This window comes from Arabidopsis lyrata, assembly GCF_000004255.2.
Source record: "Arabidopsis lyrata subsp. lyrata unplaced genomic scaffold ARALYscaffold_3, whole genome shotgun sequence".
NCBI classification, from domain to species: Eukaryota; Viridiplantae; Streptophyta; class Magnoliopsida; order Brassicales; family Brassicaceae; genus Arabidopsis; species Arabidopsis lyrata.
Genome location: NW_003302553.1, coordinates 7,456,591 through 7,479,160, shown reverse-complemented (window position 1 = coordinate 7,479,160; position 22,570 = coordinate 7,456,591). Strand labels below are relative to the sequence as shown.

Sequence of the window (22,570 nt, the reverse complement as noted above, 5' to 3'; positions counted from 1 at the left end):
TAATTTAAACATAAATATATGATTCTCATTTCACTTTTATTTGATATTATATTTATATTATTTTGAATTATTATAAAATATATATAGTTAATAATTTTTTTTTCTGCATATGTTATGATTTAAATTTTTTTAAACAGACATATATTACTCAATCGATGAAGAAAAAAAATATGTGTGTAATCTATATTAACATTTTTTAAGAACAAATTGCACATTTAATCGGGTCGTTTTTTTTATTCTGATCCGAAATTGAATCATTCAGATCTTTTCTTAATTTCTACAATTATCTAAAACAAGACAGTATACCACGGGTGAGATCCTAAAATTAACAAATCAAAATACAATTATTTAGTATTTTAAGATACAATTATAAATTGTTTTTACGGGTTGGTCCAAAAACACATACTAATTTTAAAATATATATATATATTATGAAAACCATTTGAAAGTAAACTTTTAAATTGACTCAAATTATATATCTTTTAAATAAAAGTGTTATTAAAAAAATTACAAAATGATGTTTAATTCCACAGAACATGAGTATATGGTGGGACGGGTTTGGATCGATATTAATACGGGACAATATACTACGGGTGAAATCCTAAAATTAACAAATCAAAATTTAATTATACAATCTTAAACAGTAAACAAAACAAATACAACTTAAAATTTTTATTTTTTTATATACAACGCATATGTCCCACGATGTACAACAAAAAAATATCATACACAACAAATTCATCAGTTTATAAAAAATAAAAATAAAATCAAATAATTAACCCGCGGTGTACCGCGGGTCATATCCTAGTTACTTTTGAATTTGTTAATGCTACTAATTAGTGTATTACAAAATAATACATTTAAAAAGTTATTGCGTTTACTTCAATAGTTTTTCTGTTGGTGTCTATTCTGGTTAAGTTGCTATACATGAAGCTATAGCACATAAACTAGTCGTACCAGCATAAACGTAGAGTGTAAATTATCATTAGACAACCTATGTTGATCTTGTTTTATAGTTGTATTTCTTGGAAACCCAAAGTTGTATCGTTTTATGTTTTTGCCGAATTGATTTTGTATCATAGAAGTATATCAACTAAGCATCCAATTTGGCCTTGTTGGGGACTTGGGGTATACTTAAACCAGAATTTGCCTCTTCGTCAATGGAAGGGTTTGTGTCATGTGTCTCTTTTTTATATGAATAAAACATAGATAGAAAAATACTGTATATATATGTGGATTGATTGTGGATAAGATTTGTAAGAGAAGGAGACTCATTTATCCACTTAGGTATTGTTTAGTGGGTCGCTTTTGGGAAATCTGTACGCTTAATATTGTTAAAATATTAAAAATATGATATTTAAACACCGTCTAAATTGACGTCTAACTATTGCTGTGGAATCTAGGATCCTTTTCGAATTTACGTTATCGCTTATCACAAAGTTTCCCTTTTCTATATAATAATTAAGAGCGTTAACGTCCCGAGATAAAGAACATTCTCCACAATTCAACATGGAATTTTAAACCTCTAAAACAAAATTCAACATGGAATTTCAAAACTTCAAAAAAAAACTTGGAAAATAATATAATAAGGTAAAAGTTTTATATTGAAGGCTACTTTACATATTAAAGAAGATATATCAAACTTAGCTCATATGAATGAAACTATATTCATATTTCTGAAACCTTGTAGTATATATTCCTGTTTAACAGTTGTAGTTTTTTGTGTGTGTGTTTTTATAGAACCTACTTATGCTCCTTTCGGGGTAAAACCCTACCAAAAAAAAAAAAAAACCGAAGAAGACATTCTACGCAAACATATACAGGGGCCACTTATTTAGATACTATATAATATATACACATATATCACTCTCACATGGGCACACAAATGTTATATGAGTTCAACTGCCTATTTTTGAGGTCAAGAATGTCGAGATGTGGCTACTCTCGTTGCCTAGCTATCGTGTTTTCCTTCTTCTTCTTTTTCTTTTCTTTTTTTTTGTTTTTGTTTTTGTTTCTTGCAATACTCGTGTAAATCTATTTTTGGCCTCTTTCTCTACCATCTTTATTCAAATTTCATGTGAGTAACTAGACTTTCGTTTCGTATAGAATAATAGAACAAGATTCGTTAGATCCGGACATGTAACATAATGATTTATGTTACTGACTCGTCATTCAAATTTATTTTTCTCAATAGAAAAGAGTTGGAATTGATACAAATCTGGATCTATGGACACACTAACACATCCTTTACGAGGCCAAATGGTTTCGTAGGTGACAAGAAGTCGCACTCCAGTCGCGACCCCATTAACGATGGTAACTGGTAACCCATTGGATGATGAGAAAACGATGAAACTTTGCTAAAAGCCTAATAGTATTTATTACGTTAATTATGATGAAAAGATAGGTGATGGAAGAAAGTTGAATCTCACTACTATTTATTTTGTTGGTCACAACTAATCAGTTGAAAATTACGTAGCAAATGAAAGTAAATATTTACTAAATCTTCACAAATATTTTTTTATAGCTATTCTTTTTTGTTTATATGATAAATGTGAATTTTAGAAAGAAAAATTGAGAAATAATAAAATATATTAATTCATTGATAAAATATATATTATAATATTGTTATTTTTGTTTTTGTCCGTCTAAGGGATAGATTATATTTCAAGATAAAAGATACAACAATAATAGCGGTCAAAGAAATGATTCCGAGAAAAAAGAAAAAAAAAATGACCCTTGAGACTTAAGCACTAAACGATACTGAGAACTAAGTCGACGGATAACATGATATCTTCGGAGACTTAAACCCAAAAAGAAAAGCAAAAGAAATACAAAGCCAACAACACAAAAGAAAAAAAAATCGTAACTAAGAGAAGAAAAAACAAGCAATAAAACTAGAATCTAACATCAAACAACTCGCTTACCAGGCTACCACTGAACCACATGAGAGAACAGTTTGTCAAAGTGGCTAACCGAAAGGAACGAGAAAATCCACGACAACGAAGAACGGCTCTTCTTTTAACAAATGAAAACTACCTCATTGAGAGAACTGAGACATCCATACCAGGAAGAGGGGAACTAGGACGGCACAACTAGAACCAACCATAACTCCTGCAAACGACGAAATCGAAGAATGCGAAAAAACCACGATTTGTCAACGCGTAAGAAAGAGGTCTCGATCATATCTATAAAACATAGAGACAAAAACCGAATCCAAATAATATGCACCACACCGATAACAGAAAACGATAAAATAACAAACCGGATCGAAACACAGGATACCTCCACAAAGCAAAAAATAGACAAAGAGAAATGAAAGCTAAAACACAAAAGACTGGAAATAAAGTAGAATCTCCAACTTCAACGATAAACTTAAAAATGAAGGCAAAAAAAAAACAGAACCTTAGAGAAATCTGAACATAACATGGCTAAAGAAGGTTCTAGATCATTGGTATATATATGTTGTAACGTTATAAATATGTGGATGATACATGAGATCATCTTGTAATTTGTCATTAAGATGTTGAGATAACCTAAGGGCTTTGCCCAATATGCAAATATGCAGTTGGCACCATTTTTTTTTGGGTTTATTTAAAGGTTAATTAAAAATCCAACCATAGTATCAAAGGGAAAAAAAAAGAACAACGAAAAAAAACCATTAGTTTTGGAAAAACTACAAAATCTACCGTTTATTCCTAATTTTTTTCAAAATCTACCACATTCTTTCCATTCTTTCAACTCATACCACATTTAGTATTTGAATTACTAATTTGCTCTCCTTATTTATCTTCCCAATTTATCTCTCCTTCCTATTTATTTCCCCTTCCTATTTATCTCTCCTCCCTATTTATCTTTCCTATAACATTAGCTTCCCTATTTATCTCTTTCTCTCTCGAAACACGTGCATTTTAACCAAGAAACATTATATCTCTTGAGACTAAATAATTAACTTTCGTTTTTTTTCTCCAGATCTTGTCCCCGATTTCATCATCTTTCTATTATCATGAATCCCACATCTTGTCCACTAATAGTTCTCATTTAAGGATTTCGAATTTTATTTAGATTTATCACCATCTATTTTGATCATCTATTTTGGTCCATAGATTAGTTGAGCATTATTGTCTTCACCTACCCGGATTATTGATTTTTTTCCCTTCTATTGCAAAATAACAAAATAATCCAGTTTTCCCCGAGTACTATTACTTATTCTATTACTCCGATATGAACTTGTCCCCGATCGAATTCTATTACTCATTCGATCTGAGCATGTCTCCGATCTAATTCTATTACTCATTCGATATGAACTTGTCTCCGATCTAATTCTATTACTCATTCGATATGAACTTGTCCCCGATTAGTTGAGCATTATTGTCTTCACCTACCCGGATTATTGAATTTTTTTTCTTTCTATTGCAAAATAACAAAATGATCTAGTTGTCCCCGAGTACTATTACTCATTGTATTACTCATTCGATCTGAACTTGTCCCCGATCTAATTTTATTACCCATTCGATATGAACTTGTCTTCGATCTAATTCTATTACCCATTCTATCTGAATTTGTCCCCGAGCTAATTATATTACTCATTCGATCTCAACTTGTCCCATATAACATATTATTTAAATAAAATTATATGCAATTGTAAACGTACAACATTTATTGCAACTTGTCCATTTATCTGACACAGCAGTCTGTCCCTTTATCTGACACAGCAGTCTGTCCCTTTATCTGACACACCAGCCTGTCACCATCATGAGCAATTTCGTCCACAATTTGCATGTGGCAATGAAATGTGATAGATTTTGAAAACTCTTTCCAATTATGGTAGATTTTGAAATCCACTTTTCAAAAAATGGTACATTTTGCAAGATTTCCATTAGTTTTCCATTGCCCTCTTTTAAAAAAAAAAAAAGTAATAAAGGTTGGAAAAATAAAGAAGAGAGCAACCACATGGCTGAAAAGGCCACACCAGTCAGTCATCAGTTGGTTGGTTCAATTCACGTGGTACTGCCCACTCTCCAAAATCTCATTCTTGTCTTCTCTTTCCCTGCCACGTCATTAAATATGTGCATAATTTCTATATCAAGGTTTTTTAATAACTTAGAAAAATCGAAACCGTATTGAATTTTGTTATTTTCTGATCAAATTATGTTCTTACGATAGCCACTTGACCAATCAAAAATGGTTATTTTAGGTGGACACTAGTATCGATTTTGCGTATCTCAAGCCGTATATGGTGCGCTCATTTAACATATTATATAATTTGTTTAGATATATTTGGAACAACATCTTTTTTTTTTTTTTTTTTTTTGTGCACCCAATTGGAACAATATCTTTTGTTTTGGTTTTATTACTCAAAATATCTAAGTTTGTTAACGGAAATATTAGGTTGTGTGCTTTCGAACATTGTCACTACATATATGGTATAAGTTTGTTCTAGACTTCTAGTCAGATTAATTAATCGATAATATATATCTCTATGAACATTGTCACTACATATGTTTAAAGACGATTTTTGATGTATATTTTGACTACGCACCCTATTTGCAATGTCTAAACAACTAATTCGAAGGTAGTTAAGATGTGTTTTAAATTTTTAAATGTTACGAAAATCAGACAATCTTTGGCTATAAGCATTAGCATGAGTTTTGGCATTGTTATGAAAACAAATCCAAAACAAGGATCCCAAAACATCTGCTTTTAGATACTTAATTAATAGGAAATTTTGCCAAATATGCCACATTTTGGGAAAATCCTAGCAAATATACCACATTTGAAATGGATTTAGCATCCATATCACATTTGGTGTTTGTGTGGCAACTCTTGGACGATTTTGCCCTTCTCTGTGCGTCAGGTATGTGTCAGGGGAAGGAGCTACAGTAGACGCCGGTTGGGAAACGGGGACAACTTTGTGTCAGAGAAGGGCAACTTTGTCTGAAAGACAACTTTGTGTCAGAGAAGAAGGACAAAACATTGCATTAAATGCAGTTTACATTTACCATGGACAATAATTATGAAATAGAGTGAATGATGTCCCCCAAGAATAAGTCGAGATCTCTTGATTGTTCATCGCCAGATGATGTGGTTTTACCAGCCAGAGATCTGGATTTACTCGGGGACAACTTCTCTTGATTGTCCATCACCAGATGATGTGGTTTTACCAGCCAGAGATCTGAATTTACTTGGAGACAACTTGATCTTTATTTTATTCCGCCAAAGAGCCGAAGACGAAGATCTGGATTTACTCGGGGACAACTTTGTTTTACCAGAGGGACGAAAACGGTTACCAATGCGTTAGGAGAGAGACTGTGGACGGCAGAAAATTCAGAGAGTCCCATCAACCGCAGGGTCTTGTCTCAGTAAGTTGGAGGATATAATCGTCTTTTCACATGATGAATGTGGTATGGATGCTAAGTGAGATCAGAAAGTGGTATTGGGCCTAAACTTTTTGAAAAAAGTGGTATTGGGACTAATTTTCTCTAATTAATATTCAAATAATATTTTTTAGGGTTGTTGGGATCGTGTATGTAGGTCGAAACGTGTATTCATTGCTGTTCTTCCAGTGAGAGATTATACACAGGAGCAAGAATTGTAACACGTAGAATCAAAGGCTTATATTAACGTTTCTTAATCAATGGTTAATATCTCTTTAGTTTAACATTAAAAGAGCACAAACAAAAGAATGGAACAAGAGAAAAATTGTGGTATAAAATATTGGGTTGAGAAAGTATAACCACGAATAATTTAAATTAAAGTGCCTCGATTAACTTCTAAAAAACAAAATTCTAATACATACCCACCAAAAAAAAATTAAAGAAAAAAGAGAGAGGTTCTGATATTTACACATAGTTAATCTTCAATCAATATTAAATATGTAACTCACTGGCGGCAGCCGGCTGCAACACTATCACCGGCCATTCCGACACTTTTGTGATTCGAATAATTTTTTTTTTCCTCTCCTTTATAGTTTCTATATAGTATCTATTTATTTCAGCCACATAATTTACTAATTTCTTATAAAAATCTTGTGAAAAGATGCCATGAGAAACATGTGACACATATGACTTTTTCATTACCCCAAAAAATGTTAGGAGGTGAGAAATAAAGAACTAAGAACCACTACGTTCTTCAATAATCATGCTCTCTATTTACGGAACTATGCTTTTCAATAAAAAGGTATTGAGAGGAAAAATATATGGGGGTTTCCAAAAATTCAAGAGATTATTCTGGTTTCATTTAGGGATTTTCTTGTTTATCAAAAACAAATTATTTTCTTAAATACAACAACCGCATAGAAAAATCACAGAAATTGAATGTAACCATGTGATATAGTTGTGAGCCGACAAAATAACAGACATGAGATATAAATCACCATAGTTTTTAATGTTTTTGTCAACATATTTTTAAATATTTAATTAAAAGTGTGTCCTTTAACGATTGTGTTTCTAAACGCTTGCCTATATCGCGAATTAAAAATGTCTAAAAGTCTAAAACCGAAATTATTAGTCTAAAAAGACAGAAACAATATAAAACTGAAAGGAGGATGTTTTTTCTTTCCCCAAACTGAAAGCACTATCGTAAAAAAGTGTGCTAAAATTAATTCATGCACGATATCGACTTAAAAATTAGGGAGAATTACTCAGATGTTATACATTTTATATGAAATTACCAAAAACATACAGATCTTTTTTTTATTACTATCATATTTCGGATATATTTTTTATACCCAGCGTGCCTCTGTTAAACGTTATAGGAAAAAACGTAATTACAAAGAATGCCACTGCCACGTCAGCAAAGCCGCGTCGCCACGTCAGAAATCGCTGACGTATATTAATGAACTCAGCCGTCGAGCGATATAGCGGCAGTGACGGCTGAGTTACGGTATGTTGCGGCTGATTTAAGAAAAATGGCTGAGTTATGAGCAAACGGCTGACTTACGAGTATAACCCAGCCTGGAGTTACGGCTGACTTACTGAAATCTGTCTGAGTTATGATAAAATGGCTGACTTTCGAGCATAACCCAGCCTAAGTTACGGCTGAGTTTTCACCCGATGGTTGATTTGTCAAATTTTTGGCTGAGTTATTGCTTCGACACGGCTGACTTAACTTTCTCCGGCTGGCTGAGTTATCAAAGACGGCTTAGTTATGGGATGACGTTACGGCTGATTTATGTTCGAGTATCATAAATCAGCCGTAATGACCTGGATTAACGGAAAACTCGGCCTTATTATGGCTGACTTAGTAGCGAAAGATTAATTACTAGAATAGCATGCAATGACGGCCGACTTATTAAACGACACGACTGAGTTAAATATTTTTGGTTGAGTTACGACAGTAAACGGCTGAATTTAGCTGCCGTTTTTTCGTTTTTTAATTACTGTAATAGTATTCATGTTGCGGCTGAGTTAAAGTTTTGTTTGATGGCTGGTTTAATTAAGCTGATTTACATTTTCGTTTGGTGGCTTACTTGCCACTTCATCAATTAAAAAATAACGTGGATGCAACATTCCATGTCATCATTCCATGTCATCATCATCAAAGGACAAAAAAAATAGGGCCAAATTTTTTCAACTCGTCTTCTTCACCTGAGTTTATCACATCACCGGAACTTCCAATTCCTCATCGTCTTCCTCATTCTTCTTCAATTTCTTTCATCCTTCTCCCGATATAGTTGATCCGGTTCCGGTAATTGGGTATAAAAACACAAATACGTATTTAACACCGATGAAAGAGGGTGTAGAGTTGTGCAGATAGATGCGAAAACAACGCACGAAAAACTTGTGAAGTTGGTGCTCGATGATAAAGTTAGAGGAAATGTTGCGTCTCTTATTTTTTCGCTGCAAATTTACATGTCACGGCTGAGTTATATGCTTAAGGGAAGACGAAAGGTTCGGTCAATTACATGTCACGGCTGAGTTATATGTTCCAGGGAAGACAAAAGGTTCGGTAAAATTACATTACGGCTGAGTTATATGCTTAAGGAAAGACGAAAAGTTCGGTCAATTTACATGTCACAGCTGAGTTATATGTTCCAGGGAAGACGAAAGGTTCGCTAAAATTACATTACGGCTGAGTTATATGTTTAAGGGAAGATGAAAGGTTCGGTAAATTTACATGTCACGGCTGAGTTATATTCTCCAGGGAAGACGATAGATGGGTGTAAATTATATGTTACGGGTGAGTTATATGCTTCAGGGAAGACGAAAGGTTCGGTAAATTACATGTCACGGCTGAGTTATCATTCAAGGAAGACGAAAGGTTGTGTAAATTATATGTTACGACTGAATTACATCACGTTACGGCTGAGTTACATCACTTTACGGCTGATTTATAATACAGATCGGAAAGCAACATTTTTTTGGAGAAGACAATATGAAATTTATTGGTCAAATAACAACAATCAAATTAAGATTCGTAAAAATATGTTTGAGGGATACATAGGAGGAAGACTAAACCGTATGAATCAAAACATAGATAGAAGTAGAAATGTCTCCAAATAGATCGATTGAGAGGAAGATTAAACGAGAGACATGTAAAATTAAAGTAAAAGAGTAGCTATTCTTGATTTCAACTCAAACCTGTAACGAATCATGTAGAATTCCATAGATCTCTTTGTTTTGGGTTTTGATTTTTGATGACTTTTTTCGTGAGCTTGGTTGCGAGTAGATCTGACGAAGCTTTTGATTTGGGACCCTATGGCAAGCGTTGTGGCTGTGAGGTCTAGGAAGATCTAGCCCAATCCTGCAATTTGAAGATCTCTGTCAATGTTGTACCCAAGTTAGTTGCAGATTATTAGATCTAAAAGCTTTTCTTGGATTTGGAGACAAAAAAAAAGAGAAGAGGAGAAATGATCTAAAAGCTTTTCTTGGATTTGGAGACAAAAAAGAGAAGAGGAGAAATAACGTGAGTTTGAGGAGTGTGAGATTGGTGATGTGGATTAATGACATGGATAATCAAATTTTTATTTATTATTTTTAATTAAAAACGAATTAAAAATTATTAATTAAAAAAAACTAATGAAGGGTGTTAATTGTAATTACACAAATGCTCAAAACATATGAGTAATTTTTAGAAAATGTATTAAATTCTAGTAATATTCGAACTTTTGGTTAACATCTGAGTAAATATTTCTAAAAATTATAATTGATTTTTTACCAAATTATCTCCTAACAATGCCACGATAATGAAGACCTGCAGTCTATTAGAAGGAAGTCCAATCTTTAATAAGGTTCGTGTTTCATAGAAATTCATAATTTGAAGTTTAAAATGAATGAGTTATGATCGCGTTGTAAATTTGTTGAAGTGTATGACTTGATGATAATCTATGTTTCTAAGAATGGGTCTTAAGTTCAGGTGAAGTTTGATCTTCTCTTTTCTATAAAAACTAAACTGGAATTTTAAGAAATCATAGTTGGACTTAAACTTTTAACAAAAAAAACTTTTAAATTAGGTCCAACATGAATACTTGGAAACTTAATTTGTGATTTCTTATGATATTATTAACTACTATGTGTAGTTTAAAGTTCATTTGTTTAAATTTGAAAAAAAAAAAACTGAAAACCGAAAGCCTGCTCCAGTAACGCTAACCTTTGTAATTTGTATAGCGTTTCTTTCCGGCTTATTTTTTTTTGTTTGGCAGCAAAATTTCTTTCCGACTTTAATCTTTAATTAGTTAATTACTTAATTTCAACATAAAACTAATGCAACAAATACAGGTTGGATAATACGAGATAATGATGGGAAAGTCGTCCTTACGGGTTGCGCAAAGCTGCCGGCAGCTACGACACCTTTACAGGCGGAAGCTCTAGGATTCTTACATGCTCTTCAAGTTATCTGGACACACGGTATGCGTCAGGTTTGGTTTGAGAGTGATAATCAGGAACTAACCTCCATCATCAATAACTGTGAGGATCACTGCTTTACGATATTCGCCATTGAATGGAAAAGCTTCCCCTTTCATCTCTTGCTCATGTTAATCGGGAAAGAAATAATGCAGCAGATAAAATGGCTCAACAGGTTCTTACTATTACTTCTTTGTATCAGTCGTACTCATTTCTTCCTGCTTTCTTAATCCCTTTCTTGTATCAACCTTATACCATCTAATAAAGTCTCAGTTGTTAAAAAAACAAAAAAAAACTAATGCAACAAATGACGTGGGCCTATTGATGCCTACAAGTAGACACATCAAATACACATATATATTCGCAAATAATCAATATACTCTTGCGTATATTTGTACAAAGAAGTTCCTTAGAGAAATAAGATCTTTTTTTTCTCCTCTCTTATAATGAACATAGACATAATTTCATTAGAGAGGAGTTTTATTTGACCAATAATAATATATCTTGAAAAGTACCCTACTTACAAAAATCTTATTTCGATAATATAAAATCTTTTATGGTTTGTTAGATTAATTTGTTTATTGATTTTTTGTCAAGATTAATATGTTTATAGTTATCCAATAAAATCTGGCTAACAAAACCCAAAAAAAACAAAAAAAAATAGTTGAGGAATAAAAAAAAAAAGAAAAGTGAATATAATAAGAAGAGAGGAAGCAAAGAGAAGTAGCGTCCTCTCTTCAATTTCAACCGGCACTTTCTTCTCTTCTTCTTCTTCTTCTTCTTCTTCCCAATCTTATTCGTCTCTTTACCTACACCTATATATATAATATCTCTCCTTCCCTCACACACAAACCTGCACAGCTGCAATAATCTACTTCCCCTTTTTTAACAACGAATCGGAAGATTCAAGCGAGAAATCGATTTGGTTGTCTCTGTTTTTTTTTTTTTTTTTTGTTTGGGAAATTGGTGATTGATTGGATGGTGAGAAGGCAAGAGGAGAAGAAGGTGGAGAAGGGAATGCGTCTGGGTAAATACGAGCTTGGTAGGACGCTCGGCGAGGGTAATTTCGGTAAAGTAAAATTCGCTAAAGATACCGTCTCCGGTCAATCCGTCGCTGTTAAAATTATCGACAAGTCTCGTATCGCCGATCTCAACTTCTCCTTACAGGTTTGCATTCGATCTCAATCTCTCGATATATCATTTCTAAATTTGTAATTTTGACGGATCCAATTGTTATGAGCAGATCAAAAGAGAGATCCGGACTCTGAAAATGTTGAAACATCCCCACATTGTTAGATTACATGAGGTCCGTCTCTTAATCCGTTTAAATTTTGTGTATAATATTTTTTGGATTATCGAAATTAGTATAACAAATTTTGGATTATTCTTCTGTTTGTTTGCTTGCGATGTAGGTTTGTGTTTATTTAGTACCTGAGTATGACAGAAAGTAATCGAATTATTTGCTGCTTATGGATGTTTATTCGAAATTTGATTTGTCATTTAGATTGTTAGTAAACTATTTTTAGTTAATATCTTCATTGTTGTTTCTTTATCTATCAAATGGATTAAAATCTCGAATCTTGTTGGATAATTGTTGTTTCCTTTCTGGATCTTCTTTTTGACTGTTTAGGAATATTCTTACAAGAAGTCATTCGGTTTTATCACTTAAGAAATTGTATAATCTGGTCTTCGATGTCGTACCCAAACATGTTTGCTTTACCTTGTTTTTCACGTTGCCAATTAGCCGCACCGTTTTACATAGTTTTTAAGTTAATGATTCCATTATTTGATACGGTGGCTTGGCCGGTAACACAAATCTGACCTGTTCAATTCCAAGGTGGGTCCGTCCTAAAAAAATTATCGTGAAAAATGCAGAATATGTCGCTTGATCATCATAATTGCCTAATCTTAGGACCCTTTTAAGCTTTTATCATGTGGACCCTCTTTGATCTTATGTATAGTTTTACTTTTTTATTTTGTTTTATTCATATAGTATTATTCAGATTATTTTATGGGTATTGCTTGCAGTATCTTTGAGTTTTTTTTTTTTTTTTTTAAATGGAGGACGTTTATTGTTGACTTCTAATTATTTCAATTGCTTTGCCATGTTACACGAGATTAATCTTGACTTTTTGGTTAAGCAACCCATTGCCATTGTGGATCTTCACATATTCGATACACGTGGTCCACTTTTTAAGCTCGTGACTAACTCTGTCGTGTTGTGGTTGCCTATGTGTTTCTTGTAAATTTTGGACAGCTAAGTGTTTAGGGAATCTGTGGATATGAATGCAAGTCCAATTTTAATGTTCCTTTTCTTTTAATGTTCTTCTTGTGACTAATCTTTTGTTATCATGCAGGTATTGGCTAGCAAAACGAAAATTAATATGGTAATGGAACTTGTTACCGGAGGAGAATTGTTCGACAGAATTGTAAGACCCCTACTAGCCTCTCTGCTCTAAGCAAAACTTTTTATTTAACGAGTGTCATTTTAAGCTAAACCCACACTCTGATGATAACTCCCAGGTTTCCAACGGAAAATTAACAGAAACTGATGGAAGAAAAATGTTTCAGCAGCTGATCGATGGAATCAGCTACTGTCACAGCAAAGGTGTTTTCCACCGGGATCTCAAGGTCTGTGATTCTCTCATTGTGTTTCAAACCATGAAAAACTCTATGGAATAGTGCACTGATGTTTTCCATTTTTTTTCTATATTGCAGCTAGAGAATGTTCTTCTTGATGCGAAGGGACATATAAAGATCACTGATTTTGGCCTCAGTGCTCTGCCTCAGCATTTTAGGGTACTTAGCATATCACAGCAGAAACATATTTGTTGAATCCGTTTGAGTTACAACTAATTTTCTCTTTGGCATTTTAGGATGACGGATTGTTGCATACAACCTGTGGAAGTCCTAATTACGTCGCGCCCGAGGTTTTAGCCAACAGAGGTTACGATGGTGCAGCATCAGATATATGGTCGTGTGGTGTAATCTTGTATGTGATTCTAACCGGATGTCTTCCTTTTGACGATAGAAACCTTGCAGTTCTTTACCAGAAGGTAAACCGCATCTTCTCTTATATATATGCCAATTCAATTCACATTTTGAAGAAAGAAGCTTGATAAAAGATTTGATCTTTTTTTCAGATATGCAAAGGAGACCCACCAATACCAAGATGGTTATCACCAGGTGCAAGAACCATGATTAAGAGAATGCTTGATCCAAATCCAGTCACCAGGATCACAGTCGTGGGTATTAAAGCCAGCGAGTGGTTCAAACACGAGTATGTTCCTTCATCTCCCGATGATGATGACGAAGAAGAAGTTGACACAGACGATGATGCTTTCTCAATCCAAGAGCTCGTAAGAATCTGCCAACCTCACTCTTTATCGCAACTGCATTTGATTAAAGTACAATGTTCTCATTTCCCTGTCTCTCTTTTGAACGGTGTAGGGATCAGAAGAAGGGAAGGGCAGTGATTCACCGACCATAATCAATGCGTTTCAGTTAATTGGAATGTCTTCCTTTCTTGACCTGTCAGGTTTCTTTGAACAAGAGGTAAATAATCTTTTCATACTCTGTTTCAAAGATGTGCTCTCTGCTTGAGACAATGTATAATAAAAAGAATTTATACTTTTGCATCCTCAGAATGTATCAGAGAGGAGAATAAGATTCACGTCAAATAGCTCCGCAAAAGATTTACTGGAGAAAATCGAAACAGCCGTTACAGAAATGGGATTCAGTGTACAAAAGAAACATGCCAAGGTGAGTCTTCACAACATGTTCGTCCTCTTCCTTAGCGACATGGAATTTCAAATGTGTAGAGTTTATAAATAAACTTTAAACTGTATTTTTGTTTCAGTTAAAAGTAAAACAAGAAGAAAGAAACCAGAAAGGTCAAGTTGGTTTATCAGTAACAGCTGAGGTATATTAACTATGACGTAAATAGTATTTTTCGATTATATATTTGACTAATCGAAGAAATTCTTATCATATAATAACAGGTTTTCGAGATAAAGCCGTCACTGAACGTGGTTGAGCTAAGAAAATCTTATGGCGATTCATGTTTATATAGACAGGTATGCCACAATTGTCACTTCTTAATTAGACTTAATGGTTTATTTAGTTTGGATCTCTAAGTACTGAATAAACATATGAAAGATAAAAATGTTTATGTTTGATTTTGGGGTGATGCAGTTGTACGAGAGACTATTAAAAGACGTGGGCACATCCTCGCCGGAGCAAGAGATAGTATCCTAGCTAGTAACATAGGTGTTGGTGTTTTCGGCTGAAAGAGATATACATAGCTCTAATATTTTATCATATGGTACACACCATCCATGTTCATAATTTATCATCATCAGTATATATAAAAGGAGCTCGATTTATATGATTAGTGCAAATAATTGCATTAATTATATCTATAAACCGTGGCGTAGTTCTTATCTCACTACCTATGTATTTGCTCTTTATTTGGTGTGGTAAATCGGCTATTAGCCAAAAAATCCCAAGAAAATCTCTTCATTCTTTTTGTAAATAATATACATAGTATGTTTAGTTTGTATTTGTACATAATTTAATTTCAAATGCGATACACATATAAATTTGTAATATTAAGCTATGTTGCGTGGTCTCATATATTACTGACATTCATGACCTATCAACATTTTGCGTCTTGGAATGTAACAATTTCAGTTTTAGAGTTCATCAAATTCGCAAGCTTGTTGTTGAAAATTTGAAACTTGAATGTAGTGCAAAGAAGCGAAGAATCAAAGAATAACAAGGGACGAAAATAACTATAAAATAAAATGTCTATTCATAGATTAATCAAACTACTTCCACTACAAAAACACTAAGAACAAAAACAAAAAAAAACAAAAGAGGAGATTGAAGAAATTACGTCCTTACCTGTATCGACTAAAACTGAACCAAACTTGGAACATAATCGAAAATAAATGGTTCACATGATATCACACAAGGATTGAACTCAGGCCTTTCTCCAAAATGGATTTCTGTGTATTCACGGTCCTCTCCAACAATGTATACAAGGTTCTTTTCCTCATGTCTGTTACTCTTCTCACAACCCACGGCCATTTTTTTCTCCTTGTCGATGACGAAACTCACGCAAAACGAGAAAAAATAACGACGCATGTATACATCTACCGTAAAAAATTTGCTCCACACCACTTGTTTAGTATCAATCTTATTAGTCATCCATACATCCACCTTTGATGCACGACAACGCGCTGAAGTACCAATGAGAGTTGCTCTTCTCTAACAACTGATAGAGCTATAGTTTTATAATCAAGATTCTGTAAAGCTGGAAGACAGAGGCGTTCAAATCTCTCGGTTGTAAAATCAAAACTGAGTAAGTATAATTTATCGTGGTTCATGTTATCCAAAGCAAGACAATAACCATTTCCCTTCAAAGACATGCCATTTACTAGTAAGACGAAGTTGCAATTGAAATTATTGAGAACCCTCCATGAATCAGAGCTAAAGTCGTAGATTTCAAACTCCACAACTTGGTCGAATAGGGTGCCATCATCCCAACACCTCAAGATTTTGTAGCTTCGGCAAGACTTGTTGTTTCCATATCCAAGGAAAAACATAGACTCTTCCTTACGAGGATAAGCTGCATGACTGTGTTGGATCCACCTGGTTTGACCAGTACAAGGGTTCCAAACCACGAGACTATAGTCCTTGGTGGTGCACAATAATAAACCATCGCAGTGAAAGATTTCAGATACATCGACTTGGTCTGATATAGAACGAGAATCCTTTAGGTCAAATCCGACCTTAAATATTGTAGATGGATCAGCAGCGTTTTTTTCAATCTCAAGGAGATTGTCGACACTCATTGAACAAACTCTATATTCCTTCAACATGAGAAGCATACTCTGTTTTGCTGATTTACGTACCTGCTTCTCGATGAACCTTGAGTTTGGCTTGAAGGGCTTGAATCCTATAGAGTATATCCTCTAACAAATCCCGTGGAAGATCTGACATCGCCATTGTCTCTATTTCCTCTTGTGATCTCTCAGATGAAGTTAAAGAATGACAGAGGCCGACTACACTTAGACATTAGGGTTTTTTTGGTTTTAAAAGTTTGTCATTTGAAACTAAAATGGGGCTTTTCTTAAACATAAGAAAGAAAAAAACCCCAATAAATCTATGTCAACAGATAACTAGGAAATTAGGAATACATATACAGTACAGTATACTATACACATTGATGTCTAAATATTAGATTTTAGAAAAATGGTTTGATATTTAATGGGTTGAGAGACGATCCTCAAGCTCTTTCTTGTATAACTGTATCAAACCTGTGGTATCTTGATGTGGGAGATCATGAAGCTTTTCATCTAAAAGACTCTTGTATTCGTTATCTCTATCTTCCCATTTACGCATGAACTCAACCTGCAAACAGAAATGACAAACCCCATCAATAGGTCACTTATAAAAGAGAGAAAGAAAAATTATATTAGAAAATAATAATGAACAGACTTGTTTCTGGAACGTATAGAATTCGTCTGAACTAAGAGATCCATCGCTGTTAGAGTCAAGAAGCTGCATCATTTCCTCTGCGTCTTCACCTGGAGCTCCAAGCTCTTCCATCACTTCCATTAGTTCCTCTATGCTGATCATTCCGTCCCCGTTTTTGTCCAGAAGGCAAAATACTCTGTCTCTCTGGTTCGTTGTTGTCTTGAAGCTTTGGTGTTTATTTGATGAGAGATCTTTGAGTCGAATCGCTGCAAGATCTGCTGCTGCCATCATTATTGCTTTAAGCCGCTTCGCCTAAACATGATTTAAACAAATAACTCAACCTCCTAAATTTGCCAAACTAAAAAAACACAAAAGTGCTTACCTCTTTTGGGTCGGTTAGACCGCCTTTATACAAAGAATGTGATGCTGTTCCAGCATTAGCAGATCCATCCATATCCATTGTTCGTATTTGTATCTCCATCAAAGGTCTTGTCTGATCGCTGTCGCTAACATCAACCGCCATGTGTAGACTCTTATACCCATTTGCCTTCGGCCTAGCAATGTAGTCTTTTGTTCTATGTGGAATCTCCTTCCACAAAGACCGGATAATCTCACTTGTTCTGTAACAGGCTTTTTCTCCCACTTCAACATCGTTTGTTACAGAATTCGGTATCAATATGACCCGTAGACCAAGCACATCGTTCACTTCTTCCGGTTTACGCCCGTCTCTTAAGAGCTTCTTCATCATACTGTACCGGCTTTTATACCGACCTTTAATATATACATCATCCACCATTTCAGCCAAAACCAAATCAGCCTTCAAAGACAGATAAAGCTGCTCTTTGTACATGTCTATCAACGGTTTAGACCCGTTCTCGTGACCTCTTAACCATGAATCTAAGTATAGATACGAACACGGGAAAAGATAACGGAAAGAGATGTCCTCGAGCTCAAGTGACAGGTGATTAGCCCCAACCGCATGAGCTAAAGGAGAATAAATCTTCAACACTTCAAGGGAGAGAATCTGCTGGCGATATCTTGGCAAGTGATCCAAATGCCTCATCTCATCAAGCTTTGAAACCAAGTCCATGATCACAGCTCTGATGTCATAGTAGGTTAAATAGAACTTTCTCAATGAAGCAGCAGTTTCGTCGTCCAAGACATCAACTTTAAAAGGGATGTTCTTAACACGAAAAATCTCATGAAGCAGATGAGCAGTTCCAGTACCAATCTGGTCTCTAACTTCATATATAGATATCGCTTTCGCCTCCACCACCTCACTCAATATACTCGCCGATATAACTTCCGCATCCATCTACCATTACCACATAATTTCTCAAATATCAGATTATCATGATTTTCTAACATTATGCTTCAATTTCGCCGTAGAATCAGCAGCAAAACCTAATCATCTACACAAGAAACTTTGAAAATTCAAGGAGAGAGAGGAACCTGGAGATCTGCGAGTATGATAGAGAGTGAAAGAGCCTTAGAAAGAGGAGAGCGACCATCAGAGGCAAGAGGAAGAGACTGTAAAATCGGAATCGAGAGCTTCAGAGCTTTAAAGAGTAATCTAGACGAAGACGTCGACAACCAAACCGAATTCATCCTCTCCGTTACTTCGTTGAAAGCTCCAACAAGCTCCACAACCATTTTCCCTCCCGCTGCCTCCGGAGACCGAGCCGTCGATTCAACCGCAGTATCTTCCACCTCTGACCTCGGATTCCACCGTCGACGTCGTCTCTGAATCAATTGGATCGAGTAAAGACGACGATGCAGCAACTGGGATCTGCATCTTGGAATTGGAATCGGAGAAGGACGAATGACAGACATTTGAGAATTTGAGATTTGATTTTGAAATTGAGGCAAATTTTCATGTATCGTTTTGTTTTTTATATGTCGCAATGGATAAGCCACGTAGGATTTTGTTTTCTCGTCCACATATTTATTTTTAAAATAAATAAATTCTTATTTTTAGACTCTCTTGTTGACTTAGAGGGTTTCGTTATCATTTGTCGCCCATCTAAAACCCTACGCAAAAGCCTTCGAGTTCCGGTTTCTGCATCTCTTTCCTTCTTCGTTTAGCCATTGAAGTTAGCTTCGATTCGAAATCATGGCGGCCGTACCGAGAGGCCTCATTTCTCGCATCAATCAGTTTTTATCAATCCGGTCTATAACTCCTTCATCCTCTGAATCTCTACCTCATTGTAGCTTCTTTCTGCTCCGACGATTCAGCTCCGATACTGGGTCGGTCGACGTTGGTGGATCTGATATTATTGGGGCTCCGAATAGAATCATCGAGGCGAAACAAGGTGAGATGTCTCAGAGCTCTAGAAGGACTGGGATCATCGCCGTTAAGTGCGGGATGACTGCGCTCTGGGACAAATGGGGAGCTAGGGTTCCGATTTCTATTCTTTGGGTTGATGACAACATTGTCTCTCAGGTTAAAACTGTTGAGAAAGAAGGCATTTTTGCGTTACAGGTAACTCCATCGCAGTTTATTCATTCCCATTTTGGCCATGTAGTTTGTTTCTTTGATAGGGCTCCTACTTTCACTTCTGTATTCGGATTAGTCTTAGTGGTTACTTGATCAATCGATTGCTGTAACTTTATGTTTGTATGGATTTATTGATGAATTGGGTTTTAGCTTGTGACATCAGAACACTTGCCCTTTCTTTTCTTGTGTCCTCAGAGAATATAATTGTAATAAAAAGAAATTATATACGTCACATCGAATATTATGAAGCTCATGGTTTAGTAATGTGATTGGCATGTATTGTTCTGTTAGTTAGATCGGATGTGGGCAAAAGAAACCGAAGCATTTGTCAAAGGCTGTGGTGGGGCATTTCAGAGCACAAGGTGTGCCGTTAAAGAGGAAGTTGAGGGAATTTCCTGTGACTGAAGACGCTCTTCTTCCTGTTGGTACTTCACTCGGAGTCCGCCATTTTGTTCCGGGACAGTATGTTGATGTCACTGGGATCACTCGAGGAAAAGGTTTTCAGGTGAAACCATTCTCAAGGACTTTAAAGTTTGATATTTTCTTTGGTGCAGATGAAACAGTGTTTGTGCAAAGTAATGGTTGTGTTATTGATGCCTTTTGCTATGTAATTTGCAGGGATGCATGAAAAGACATGGTTTCAGTGGAATGCCGGGATCACATGGTGCTTCATTGTCCCATCGAAGCGGTGGTTCCACAGGGCAAAGAGATGCTCCTGGAAAGGTATGTGTCAAATTGCTATGATTCTTGGGAATTTTCTCCAAGGCAAATGACAATACTGACTTGTTAAATACACTTGAGTAGGTGTTCAAGGGAAAAAAAATGGCTGGGAGAATGGGTGCAGATCAGAGGACAGTAAAGAACGTTTGGGTTTACAAGATCGATCCTGCGAGGAACCTCATGTGGGTGAGAGGACAAGTAAGTATCTCAATCCGAGTGCAAGTCTTTGGCTATGATCTGTCTGTCACAAAACGTGAGCACCATCTGTCTGTCTGTTGCAGGTTCCTGGTGCAGAAGGAAACTTTGTGTTCATAAAAGATGCATGGTGCAAGAAACCAGACATTTCAAAGCTTCCATTTCCAACTTACTTAGCTCCGGAAGATGAAGATCCATCAGAATTAGAACCGTTGGTCGCAGATCTTGGAGAAGTCGACCCATTTATGTTGGCAGAGTGATGAAAACAACATGACCTTGATCTTCATTTTGGCTTTTTACATTTATGGGAGACTAGAAAGAAGCTGTGGAAGTGGAATCACAGAGCTAAAGCTTTTTGCAGATGAAATTAATTGTCTTTTCTTATTTTAGTTGTTTGGATGTATGATTTGAAAACGATTAAATAGAGGAATTTAGGCTTGCTCGCATTTGTTATATCACAATGCTTAAAGAGTTTGCAATAAGCAAGATTTATTATGTTTCCTTTCATCTTCTAAATATATATACTTTCGTATTTACAGAAAAAAAAAAGATTCGGTTTTTAATTCTAACAAGAATCAAGATCCATTTTTTAATCTCCTATATAAGTTTTTCATCTCCCAATAGAATGAAACAGTTGTGTTGAAGTCTCTTCGAGCCCAAAGATCTTGAACATTCTGAGAACACAAACGCTTCTTTCGTCTCTCTCTCTCTCTCTCGCTTAGGGTTACCGTTGAGAGAGAGTTCTTCAATCTCGTTGACTTAGCCATGAATTCGGAACAGAATCAACGCGAATGCATAGTATGCCGTGAAAAAGAGCCGTCGTTCATCCACACCGTCGGCAAAACCGGCGTTTTCCGGCGACTCTGCACCGATTGTTTGCTCAAAGAATATCGTGAGCTATTTTGCTCTGTTTGTTTCAATCTCTTCGACAACGCCGTTCCTCCACAAGCTCGTATCATCTGCGGCAATTGCCCTTCAAGCACCCACCTTTCTTGCTCACCTCAGCCGCTGTCTTCCTCCACCGCCGCATCTTCATCCTCCTCCGCTCCACCACCAGCTTCTTCCTTCACATGCCAGCCATGTTCTAACCCCAATTTCACCTTCTTCCCCAAATCTCGTGTCAATGATGACGTCCCTGAAGAAACGCCTCTCAGTGCGGAATCGGCCATGGCTCTTATCGCAGCTGCAAAGATCTCGGTGGCTAATATGAATAACGCGGTGGCTCTGTTAAAGGAAGAAGCTCTTAAGAAGATCATAGCAGCTAAAGCGGCCAAGTTGAGAGCTAAAGGTGCATTGGCGAATCTTCAGGATATTGTTATTCAAAAGAATAAAGCCACCGGCAAGAGGAAGGAAGATGAACGCTGATTTTCTAAATCTTGACAGCAATTTACTGGTACGTAGGGATTTTGTGTGATATATCTCTCTTCTAAGGTTCAAGAAAAGACTACTTTTTTGCGGTTGTTATTAGCCAACTATCTTGGTGATTTTTAGTTCATTTTCAGACGTGTTTGATCAAATGTCTCACAGAGAAAGCTGGAGACTTTGAATTAGGATACATTAGGGCTTTTATTTTGTACAATGGTGTGTGTAAGACTCAATGACATTCATTCATATTAATGGTTTCCATCTTCAATCTTTAAAAGTCTCTGTATGATTTCAAGATTTCGTCTTGTTTTATGGCTTACTGGTTTGGAGATTTTCATGGAACAGAGAAGGTTTGATATTTTTAGAGTTCTTTAGCTAGTGAATTAGGTTATGATTGGCACATATCGAATAAAATCATAGTACGTTGATGTTTTGGTTTGGAAGTTGTGATAAAGCACACATGGAAGAA

General features: G+C 35.5%; 5 protein-coding genes across 5 annotated transcripts; 3 read left to right on the top strand and 2 right to left on the bottom strand.

The window, feature by feature from the left end:
* Window positions 1–11,453: 11,453 nt before the first annotated feature.
* LOC9319130 (CBL-interacting serine/threonine-protein kinase 1) lies at window positions 11,454–15,455 on the top strand. Its single transcript, XM_021033493.1, has 12 exons — window positions 11,454–12,008; window positions 12,085–12,147; window positions 13,199–13,270; window positions 13,365–13,472; window positions 13,560–13,640; window positions 13,718–13,897; window positions 13,985–14,200; window positions 14,292–14,396; window positions 14,487–14,603; window positions 14,701–14,763; window positions 14,843–14,917; window positions 15,036–15,455. Exons 1-12 carry the CDS (start codon window positions 11,820–11,822, stop codon window positions 15,096–15,098), a joined length of 1,332 nt encoding a protein of 443 aa, XP_020889152.1. The 5' UTR covers window positions 11,454–11,819; the 3' UTR covers window positions 15,099–15,455.
* Window positions 15,456–16,048: 593 nt separating this feature from the next.
* Window positions 16,049–16,853, bottom strand: LOC9319129 (putative F-box only protein 9). Its single transcript, XM_021030997.1, has 2 exons — window positions 16,760–16,853; window positions 16,049–16,599 (listed from the first exon to the last, which is right to left on the bottom strand). The coding sequence occupies exons 1-2, from the start codon at window positions 16,851–16,853 to the stop codon at window positions 16,049–16,051; spliced, it is 645 nt and encodes a 214-aa protein (XP_020886656.1).
* Window positions 16,854–16,991: 138 nt separating this feature from the next.
* LOC9321280 (probable GTP diphosphokinase CRSH, chloroplastic) lies at window positions 16,992–19,204 on the bottom strand. Its single transcript, XM_002883016.2, has 4 exons — window positions 18,777–19,204; window positions 17,707–18,639; window positions 17,346–17,636; window positions 16,992–17,258 (listed from the first exon to the last, which is right to left on the bottom strand). Exons 1-4 carry the CDS (start codon window positions 19,155–19,157, stop codon window positions 17,112–17,114), a joined length of 1,752 nt encoding a protein of 583 aa, XP_002883062.1. The 5' UTR covers window positions 19,158–19,204; the 3' UTR covers window positions 16,992–17,111.
* A 120-nt stretch (window positions 19,205–19,324) lies between these two features.
* On the top strand, window positions 19,325–21,243 carry LOC9321279 (50S ribosomal protein L3-2, chloroplastic). Its single transcript, XM_002885167.2, has 5 exons — window positions 19,325–19,806; window positions 20,117–20,326; window positions 20,440–20,544; window positions 20,626–20,739; window positions 20,823–21,243. The coding sequence occupies exons 1-5, from the start codon at window positions 19,438–19,440 to the stop codon at window positions 20,994–20,996; spliced, it is 972 nt and encodes a 323-aa protein (XP_002885213.1). The 5' UTR covers window positions 19,325–19,437; the 3' UTR covers window positions 20,997–21,243.
* An 81-nt stretch (window positions 21,244–21,324) lies between these two features.
* On the top strand, window positions 21,325–22,381 carry LOC9321278. Its single transcript, XM_002885166.2, has one exon. The coding sequence runs from the start codon at window positions 21,502–21,504 to the stop codon at window positions 22,099–22,101; it is 600 nt and encodes a 199-aa protein (XP_002885212.1). The 5' UTR covers window positions 21,325–21,501; the 3' UTR covers window positions 22,102–22,381.
* The last annotated feature ends 189 nt before the right edge of the window (window positions 22,382–22,570 follow it).

What these genes read in the sequence shown, in the direction of transcription:
- LOC9319130 (XM_021033493.1), top strand. Translation starts at nt 11,820, where the DNA reads ATGGTGAGAAGGCAAGAGGAGAAGAAGGTGGAGAAGGGAATGCGTCTG. An exon ending in CTCTGCCTCAGCATTTTAGG is followed by an intron (nt 13,641 to 13,717) that starts GTACTTAGCATA and finishes TTGGCATTTTAG; the next exon opens with GATGACGGATTGTTGCATAC. An exon ending in ATTCATGTTTATATAGACAG is followed by an intron (nt 14,918 to 15,035) that starts GTATGCCACAAT and finishes GGGGTGATGCAG; the next exon opens with TTGTACGAGAGACTATTAAA.
- LOC9319129 (XM_021030997.1), bottom strand. Translation starts at nt 16,853, where the DNA reads ATGGCGATGTCAGATCTTCCACGGGATTTGTTAGAGGATATACTCTAT. An exon ending in CAAGGTTCATCGAGAAGCAG is followed by an intron (nt 16,600 to 16,759) that starts GTACGTAAATCA and finishes GTTCTATATCAG; the next exon opens with ACCAAGTCGATGTATCTGAA.
- LOC9321280 (XM_002883016.2), bottom strand. Translation starts at nt 19,157, where the DNA reads ATGTCTGTCATTCGTCCTTCTCCGATTCCAATTCCAAGATGCAGATCC. An exon ending in GTCTAACCGACCCAAAAGAG is followed by an intron (nt 17,637 to 17,706) that starts GTAAGCACTTTT and finishes AATCATGTTTAG; the next exon opens with GCGAAGCGGCTTAAAGCAAT. An exon ending in TCTATACGTTCCAGAAACAA is followed by an intron (nt 17,259 to 17,345) that starts GTCTGTTCATTA and finishes TTCTGTTTGCAG; the next exon opens with GTTGAGTTCATGCGTAAATG.
- LOC9321279 (XM_002885167.2), top strand. Translation starts at nt 19,438, where the DNA reads ATGGCGGCCGTACCGAGAGGCCTCATTTCTCGCATCAATCAGTTTTTA. An exon ending in CTCGAGGAAAAGGTTTTCAG is followed by an intron (nt 20,327 to 20,439) that starts GTGAAACCATTC and finishes TGTAATTTGCAG; the next exon opens with GGATGCATGAAAAGACATGG. An exon ending in AAAGAGATGCTCCTGGAAAG is followed by an intron (nt 20,545 to 20,625) that starts GTATGTGTCAAA and finishes ACACTTGAGTAG; the next exon opens with GTGTTCAAGGGAAAAAAAAT.
- LOC9321278 (XM_002885166.2), top strand. Translation starts at nt 21,502, where the DNA reads ATGAATTCGGAACAGAATCAACGCGAATGCATAGTATGCCGTGAAAAA.